At 34.3% G+C, this 9,668-nt stretch overlaps 1 protein-coding gene across 1 annotated transcript; it reads right to left on the bottom strand.

Annotated features, from left to right (window-relative positions):
- Positions 1-1,667: 1,667 nt before the first annotated feature.
- LOC18439122 (pfkB-like carbohydrate kinase family protein) lies at positions 1,668-4,871 on the bottom strand. The gene is made up of 4 exons (XM_088869101.1): positions 4,510-4,871; positions 3,348-3,680; positions 2,455-2,571; positions 1,668-1,975 (listed from the first exon to the last, which is right to left on the bottom strand). The coding sequence occupies exons 1-4, from the start codon at positions 4,861-4,863 to the stop codon at positions 1,832-1,834; spliced, it is 948 nt and encodes a 315-aa protein (XP_088725227.1). The 5' UTR covers positions 4,864-4,871; the 3' UTR covers positions 1,668-1,831.
- Positions 4,872-9,668: the final 4,797 nt, after the last annotated feature.

Genomic DNA, 9,668 nt, shown 5'->3' with positions numbered 1-9,668 from the left:
CTCATCAATTGTGTTGTGAGTGTTTGTATGTTTTTGCTTCAAAAAAGAGAGAGAGAGAGAGAGAGAGAATGCACGCGCAGGGAACATGCTTGGATCTTTTGGGGAGTTTAATCATTACCATCATCATCACAATTTTTTTTCAATTAATTAGGGTTAGTTATACGAATCCTGGTATGTCATTATGCTCTATTAAAGATCATACTCTCAGTGAGGCCAAAAATCTTCATTTCTTTTTGGACTACTTCTAACCATGTATTTTTGGGCCTATCTTTTGCTCTTTCAATTCTTTTATTTGAATTAACTTGTACCTCCTAACAAATGTTGTATTGGGTCAACGTTATACATGGCTAGCTCACTTAAGTCTACTCTCTCTCATCTTATTGCTTATTGGTGTCACACTTAAATTTTTCTAAATTGATTCATTTCAAATTCTATCCATTCTTGCCTTGTCACTCATCCATCTCAATATCTTCATCTCCGCTATATTCATTCTATGGGTATATTGTTTTTCATCCATTCAACATTCCGTCTCATAAAACAAAGTTTATCTTATGGTTATCCTATAGAACTTGCTCTTTAGCTTCATTGGTATGCAGCGATCACATAAAATTTCAGTTGCGCATCTTCATATCGTCCACCCAGCTCTAATTCTATATACGACATCTGCTTTAATCTCTCCATTTTATCATCGTTTGACAATAAATATTTTGTTTGATTTTTGTGATATGACGTATGAGGAGCTCGATATGAGAGAGAGAGTGAGAGAGAAAAAAAAAAGGAAAGCAGGGGACATGCTTGGAACTTCTCGTGAGTTTCAGTTGAATAATTGCAGGGCTGGATTTTTTAACCTTGATTGGTAGAGAGAAGCCTCTCGAGTTTAAAAAGTTCATTGTTGGACAAAAATAATTTGTGTGATTCCTGTGATATGGCCATATGAGGAGCTCAATATCTTAGAAGTCATTGTTCATGCCCCATGCTGGCATCTTACCAAAGTTTCTTTATTCCACATTATTCATGTAGACATCAAAACTTATCTTCTCATAAAGAAAGATACTAAAATTACAAGAGAGAGAGAGTTGATCAGATTAAGAGAGAGAGAGAGAGAGGAGAGTTGATTAGATCGTGTGAGAGAGAGATACTAAAATTACAAAACGAGAGAGAGTTGATCAGATTGTTAGTGTGAGTTTTCTTTTTATTGGATTGTGTGTATGAGAGAGTTGATGAGATTGTGTGAGAGAGTTTTCTTTTTATTGGATTGTGTATGAGAGAGAGTTGATCAGATTGTGTGAGAGTTTTCTTTTTATTGGATTGTGTATGAGAGAGAGAGTTGATCAGATTGTGTGAGAGAGTTTTCTTTTTATTGGATTGTGTATGAGAGAGAGAGTTGATTGGATTTTTTTGGGTAATTAGAGAGTTGATCCAAATTGTGTGAGAGAGAGGGAAAGGGAGGGGGAGTTTACTTGGTGAGAGAGAGAGGGAGACTTCACTTGATTGGATCATCTGCGAGAGAGAGAGAGAGAGAGAGAGAGAGAGAGAGGGAGACTTCACTTGATTGTATCATCTGAGAGAGAGAGAGAGAGTGTGTGTGCTTATTGGATTATTGAGAGAGAGATAAGTGATAGAGACTTGATTGGATTGTAGTTAACGAAAGGATAGGAGAGAGATTCTTTGAGAGAGAGAGAGAGCTACACCTTCATACAAACACTCATAAAATAGCCACAGAGAGAGAAAGAAACACACTCACAAAATAGCCAGAGAGAGTGAGAGAAAAACACTCATAAAATAGCCAGAGAGAGAGAGAGAGAGAGAGAAAAGGACGAGATTTGAGAAACTAATGGTTAGCAGCATCTGTCTCTTGTAGAAGACTGAGAGCCTCCGATTTAGTTGGAAGAGCAGGAATGGCCCCTTTCTTTGTTGTAGTGATTGCCCCACATGCATTTGCAAACTGTAAAGCTTCTCTTAACCTCTTCTCATCCTATATTCAACAACGAATACATCATCACTTCTTTTGAAACAAAAAAAAAAAAAAAAACGAGAACAGAGAGAAAGAATAATATAACAATATATTTTTTTCTTTTTTTTATCATAATACGGGTTAAAGAGTTTCTTGGATTGTTATTAAACACCAGTTTGATTTGAAGTTCATATGGTAAAGAATAATAAGGAAAATATTATTTGGAATATTTTTGTATACTTACCTTATTTGTTTATTGTGTATTACGAGACTATTTATCATTGTTATGAGGAGATTGTAATCACTTCTAGCAATTAGATTTTAAATTCGATGTCTTGAGGTGTGCTACGGAATTCGAGAAAGCTTTGAGTTTAGTCAATAACACACAAACACCCAATTTAAATTTAAAGGAAAAAAAAAATCGTGATCTCCATATACTAAAAAATAAATGGTATCTTTGTATATTTTTCCATTAATAAATGCATAAGAGATATGCTTACATGGAGGATCGACATATCGTCGACCATTTGAGACAGCATTGCACCGACGAATGCATCACCGGCACCTGTCGTGTCCACAGTTTTCACACGTATCCCATCCACTGTACCATGGAATTCCTGTAGAGAAAAAAAAGAAAAAAGAAGAAGAAAGAAGTTAAAATTGTTGCTTTTAAGAGAATTTGGATATATACATCATGAAATAATTTAGTTTCCAAAGAGGAAACAATTAAAACACGGGAGCAGTTTTAATAAACTCTTATACACTGGTCTAATGTTTGAGTAGGTTGAGAGAGAGAAAGAGTGTGTGGTAATCAATAAGCATTCATTCTTTTCCAGAGAGAGAGAGAGAGTACTAAACCCTTACCTCTGGTATGATTAAGAGGTATGGCCATATAAAACTCCCATCTCTAATATGATAGTTGAATATTATATCCTCTAATACGATTGATGAGAAAGATGAACGATCACCATTACTTTTGTGCCCCCATCTCTCTAATATAACTGGAAATATGACTACCATATTGTCTACACACAACATTTATCTTTTGTATCACAATCATTATTGTCCTTTAAATCTCAAAATGGGTGATGGTAAAAATGTCATCGAATAGATACAAAGTTTCAAAAAAAATAAATTCTCGAACTTTGTAATTCACTCCAACCTATCAAATTTCATATCTAATAAGTAAAAATGATCGTGAACTCAACGAGCAAAAGATAAATAGGGACAATCCCTACAATAATAGCTCCATCTCCAATATGATGAGGGAGAGAGAGGACTATTGTCCCCAACATCTATAATATAGAGATACTAGAACAAATAGAGAAGTATTTAATGCAAATATGATGTCTAATTAAATAGGAAAAAGAATGCGAGAGTGGGAGAGATGTACCTTGGTGTAGTATTTGCACCCCCTTTCAGCCATTGTGATGATGAGGAGCTTGAGGCCAGGGTGCCACATAGACATCGCCACATCATCGTCCAGCGTGTCCTTGCCGGTAATGAATGGCACCTCGTCATCACTGATCTTGATGACATCAGCCCTATCCCACACACTCAGCATCCCCTCCTTGGCTGCTTCAGCCGATGGCCAAAGCGCGAGCCGAAGGTTCGGATCGTACGAGAGGATGGCACCGGCTTCTCGAGCCAAGTCCAGGGCTCGAAAATGGGCCGATCGGCATGGCTCCGCGATCAAGCTAATGGAGCCGTAGTGGAATGCCTTGGCCTGATCATAATATGCATACATTCACAAATCCAACTATATAACAATTTACAAGATAACTAGATTCATATAACAAACAATTTTTTATTTCATACTCAAGAATACTAAATCTTATGAAATCAAATGTTACAAATTTTTTAACAATTTAGTTGATTAATTGAAACTTCCTTTTCGATTGGGGGTAGAGATAGGGTTTTATTGATCTTCAAAAAAAAAAAAAAAAAAAAAAAAAAGGAAGGAGAATCTCTCTCTCTCTCTAGAGGAAGAACTTGAAAAGAATATCTCTTTACAAAATTTCATTTAAGTAAGTAAAAAAGGGCAAATGAAGCTAGGAAAGGGAAAAAAGACGAATCTCTCTCTCTAAAGGAGGAAATTGAAAAGAAAATGTCTCTCCTAAAAAAGACGAATCTCTCTCTCTAAAGGAGGAAATTGAAAAGAAGATATCTCTTGCTCTCTCTTCTTTTAGTTAACAAAAGGACAGGTCTCAATCTAGGATTATAAAGATTATTGAGAAAATAGAAGTAGAAGAAAAATTGATGATCGTTGTCAATGAATAAATTTCCTAGAATTTACAAATTTTAAACTCTTCTTCTAGTAACTCCCAAATGAGATGGATTTTAAATCAATAAACTTGTGTACGTTAGAGAGAGAGTCATAAAGAAGAAATGGTGTTTTTCATCTATGAAAGATCAGAGAGAGAGATAACAGAGTTTAGAGAGGGAGAACAGGAATAGATATAGAAATAAAAAAGCAATAAAGAGAGAGAGAGAGTTTACAGAGAGAATAGATATAGAGATAGAGAAGAAGAGAGAGAGAGATGAGGATGACGAACCTTACGTATGAGATCAAGATCCAATTCCTCCTCGGTGAGCAACATATCAGCACTAGGATGCCTATAAAACATGAACTCTCTCTCGCCATTAGCTTTAAGAGTAACAAAGGCCAACGCAGTCCTTGCCCCCTTATCGAATCTCACTCCTCTCGTATCGACGCTATTCTCTGTCAATATATCGGCCAGCATTCGACCGAACTCATCGTCTCCGACCTTCCCTATGAACGCAGAGGGAGATCCGAGCCTCGAAACTGCGACAGCCACGTTCGCAGGAGCGCCTCCGGGCTTCTTCAGGAAACCTGGGGCATCTCTGAGAGAGACGCCAGAGACAGTAGGCACGAAATCGATGAGCATCTCACCAAAAGAGACGATTAAACCATCGGAATTTCCATGTGCAGGTGCCATGAGAGAGAGAGATGTTGAATTTCTCTGTGAGAGGTGGAGTTATGAGAGAGAGAGAGAGGTTTGTTAGATGCTTTGACCTTTTATAAAGGAGGGCGTTGAGAGGAAAGTGGAATGTACAAGAGTTAGGTGGCGGTGGTGGTGGTGGTGGTGGTGGTGGTGGTGGTGGTGTAGAGAGAGAGAGAGAGTTTGGTATTTAGATCTAGAGAGAGAGTGAGTTTGGTACTTAGATCTAGAGAGAGAGAGAGAGAGTTTGGTACTTAGATCTATTATGGAGATGGGTGTTGAGATAAGATTTCTTTGGTACGTGGATTTCTTATAGAGATGGGTTTAGAGAGAGAGAGAGAGAGAGAGATTTATTATAGAGATGGGTCTTGAGAGAGAGAGAGAGAGAGGGGGAGGGCTTTAGTTGTGATCGAGAGAGGGGGAACAATTTATATTTTGATATTTAGAGAGAGAAAGAAGTTGTTTTGGTTGGGATTGAGTGTTAGAGATCCAAGTGTTGGGAGGAGAGGAAGGATAGAGACATACGAGGGTGAGAGATGTTTGATCTAAAATAGAAGTTTGAACTGATATGTGGAGAGAGACAGAGAGAGATTTATCTAATCTAGAGAGAGAGAGAGACGTTTGATACAATCTAGATATGAGTAGAGAGAGAGATTGAGTAGTTTGATCTAACGGTGTTAGAGATCCAAGGGGGAATTTGATCTCATGGAGAGAGAGAGAGAGTTTTTTAATCTAAAATAAAGAAGAGAGAGAGAGAGTTTTTTAATCTAAAATAAAGAAGAGAGAGAGAGAGTTTTTAACTAAAATAAAGAAGAGAGAGAGAGAGTTTTTATCTAAAATAAAGAAGAGAGATAGTAAAGCATCCATATGGTGGACGGTCAATTCAGGTGGGCAACACACCCTTTGACTTCACTGTTAATAAAAAAAAAATTTATATTCACATGCTTTTTGTTTCATTAAATAAAGTAGATTCATTACACATCATAGAATTGTGAATGCAATACAATCAGAGGCAGGCCATCAACCCATCCATTCTCAAGACAAACGGTAGAGATTAATCTTTGAAGGACGGTGATGACATGGTGCCTTACGATAGCTCATCTCTACCGTTCGTTTTGAGATGGCAGGTGGCCTAAGTGTACCACACACCTGCAAAAATAACTTATATTTTTTAGGTTCCTCAAGAGCATATTGAATATCTACTCCCTTGATTAGAAAACTGAGTTCAAATTATTTATTTATTTATAATCTGAAATTTGGGAAACCACTTATGAATCACTATATTATTATTTCAGAAATAAAAAATTGATTAACATTTAGATCTCACCCTCCAAAAATCAGACCTCTACATAATCTAAAAACATTATTTTAATCCCATAAAAAATACAATTTGGAAAATTCTTCTATTGAGATTACTCTATGCGTTGAAAAGATTGCATCCTAAAATTTGAAATCCTAGACTTAATCCTTGATTGAGATTAATCTAAGGGAGTAAATGAACAGTACACTCCTGTAGGGGCATAATATCTTTTGGCTATATTTTTCTTCTTGGGGTGTGGAGGCGTGAGTGGGGGACACGAATGATTGCTGCTTGTGTTGGAAAATTCAAGAAGATTCATAGTTATCACATGGTGTTGAAAAGTTGAATAGCTGTATTTTGTAAAACAAAAGTTAATCCTTGATTGAGTTTCATCTTTTGTTAAACATAGGAAAATTATTTTGTATTATATCATTTATTTCTCGAATCTGATGGATCTGGAGGAAAAAATTTCTCGAACCTCATGGATCGAGAGGAAAAAATGATTTCAAGCTCTAAAAATGGTCTACTTTACGATCGCACATTAAATCTCTCACACAACAGCAGTTTAATAGAACTAGAAAACCTAATTATATATTTTTCAGAGATGGAGGAAGAAAAAAGATTCAAAGCCCTAAAAATAGTCTACCTTACAATTTTTTTCTTTGAAATGTTTCGGTTAAAGTTGATGAAGTTTCTATAAGGCTTAGGCTTTATGAAAACAAAATAAAACCTCACCTCAAATCCTATGTAATGGATCTAAACCAATTTTCAAAGCCAACAATAAAATTTGAAATTAAAAAAATGGTACATATCTTACGGATTTATGAACACTTATTTTTATGATGAAATTGACCGTTTTGATAATTTGTCGCAATATACACAATATTTAGGGCTTAAAGTCTTAAATTTTTTCACAAGTAACATGTTCAATATGAGAGGTTTTCCAATGTTTAAATTATAATTTTTGATAAATTATGAGAAGAGGCTGAACTTATTTTTGATAGGACTGCAGGCCTATCAAACTATTTCCCTAATCAGATCTACACTGCTTTTTTTCCCTAAAATTCTCTGATTTATATAGTCAAGGGAGGAAAGAGACTTCCAGGGAATCACAAGGTTTTTTGACAGAATCTATTTTCCCAATGGCGTTTTGAGATGTGATCTTACCAAATTTGATAAAGCCGCGGCATCGCCAAATCCTCATCCATAAACATATAAATTTAGATAACCATTAACCCTAAAAAGGAGCACATGAGATTTTAAGGCATTGACCTAACTTTCTTTCTAGAGATTGGATTCTAACACATTTGTAATACTGCAGCCTCTGAAAGTTGAAAGGAACATGATTCCCTCACCTATTTATCCCTCACACGCAAGTAGATGAACAGAACAGTACATATCTTTCTCTTTTCTCTTTTCTCTTTTCTCTTTCACTCTACTATGTTTTTCGGAAATTTATCAAAATACCCATAAGATATCAACCATTTAATATCTTATTCAGTTGCAACTATTGAAACCAGTGTTCACAATACTGGCTGATTCACCACGGAGCCGATCAGTTAGATTGAAACGGTTTTGATCGGTTTTAGTGATCATGTTGGGTATTTAATAAATAAAAATAAAAAATATTTATATAAAATCCTATAAAATAAGAGATTTGTTTGTCATGTTTTTTTTTAATTTTTTTTTATCATTTTGGAAAAAATTTTCGCCATGAATATTTATTTTCATATTTTCTCATCTTTTTTGAAATTTTTTAAAAATACCCTTAGATACAATTTGATTTTTTTAAAATCCATTTTCTTCATTAATTTTCAACTTCATTTGGACGTGCTTCATTTAATCATGTTTTAAATATACTTATATATATATATTTTTGTATTTTTATTTTTTAAATATTTTTTTACCTACTAGATGGTTGAACTGGCCAATTTATGAATTACTCAAAACCGGCCTTGGCCGGTTTCCAAGGCCTTTCGTTTTTTCAAAAACTGATTGAAACTTACGATCATGTGTCTTTTAATGGGTATTTTGAAAATTTCATTAAAATATTGATGAAATATTAAATAATTTATCTCTTGGATACATCTCCCTTATTTTTTGGCTTCCCAAACTTAACCAATATTACCACCTCACTATAACGAAAAAAAAAAAAAAGTCGTTATACACGCTGTGCATCCAACTAGCCACCTATTTATAAAGGAAAAAGTTTAAATAAGCTTGCAACCTTAAAATGTAGAATTACAGATGCACCTAAAAATCCATCGGACAACGTTGTTTTAATGTTAAAAAATTGTTTAATTGATCATCTCGACATTGAGATGTATGAATATAAAAAAAAAAAAGATTTTGAGTCTCAAAAATAGTGCATCTTGCAACACATTATCTAGACCGTCCATTTTCAAGATTTTCATATATTTATAGATTTACTTGATTTTAACTAATTTTAGAGTTTATAATTTTATAATTAGATAAGAAAATAAATTTTCAAATAATCTTAAGAAATTTTCATACCAAAATTACATGTTATGATAAAATTTGGAGGTGCGCCTTAATTGGATTGTTTAAGATTGCAAACTTATAGAACCCACACCCATTTATAAAAGGATGCAGTTTCTATACGGCTTAGGGTTTATGAAAACAAAGTAAAGCCTCACTTCAAATCTTCATCTCGAAAGCACTTTAGGGATCAAAAATATCTATTGTGGCTCTAAAATCAATTTTCAATATCGACTATGAAATTTGAAGTTAAAAGAATGGTATATATCTTGCGGATCCGTGAGCATTTATTTTTAGGGTGAATTGGACGTACCATATATGTGTTATAATATACACTATTTTTAGGGTTTGAAATCTTTCTTTTTTTTACAAACATTGTCATCGAGGCTGATATGATCAATTTGAAGGTTTACAAACTTTGGAATTGCAATTCTCAAAGAGTTTTGCAGTGGGCTTCACTTATTTTAAAATCTCCACGATGGCTCTAAAATCAAGTTTTAAGGTGTGGCTTCACTTATTTTGAAAACTCACTGACAACACTCAAGCAAATACTTTCAGCCACATAGATCTCCATAATGGCTCTAAAATAAACTTTCAACACCAACAATAAATTTTTAAACTGAAAAAATTGTATTGTGGATCTTTGAATACTTATTTTTAAGGCGAAATGGTCGGTCTAGATAATTTTATTAAAATATATACTATTTTTTAGTTTGAAATATTAATTTTTTTTACAACCATAATGTTCAAATCGAGATGATTGACATAAAGATTTTTCAATGCTTGATTTACAATTTTCGAGTCATTTGGTCCATTTTCTTTTTCTTTATATCCACCACTCCAATCTTCAATCAATTTTCATTTTATTGACCCCACAATATTTAAATTTTTGTCGTGCATTAATAAAAAATAGTTTTGCTTTTAGTTGATGATCGTACAAGCATCACGTGCG

The sequence above is a fragment of the Amborella trichopoda genome, chromosome 6 (genome assembly GCF_054954075.1).
Source record: "Amborella trichopoda isolate Santa Cruz 75 chromosome 6, AtrichopodaSantaCruz75HAP2 v2.0, whole genome shotgun sequence".
In the NCBI taxonomy this organism is placed as follows: domain Eukaryota; kingdom Viridiplantae; phylum Streptophyta; class Magnoliopsida; order Amborellales; family Amborellaceae; genus Amborella; species Amborella trichopoda.
The sequence above is the reverse complement of the archived record's forward strand: the minus strand, read 5'-3'. Positions and strand labels throughout refer to the sequence as shown.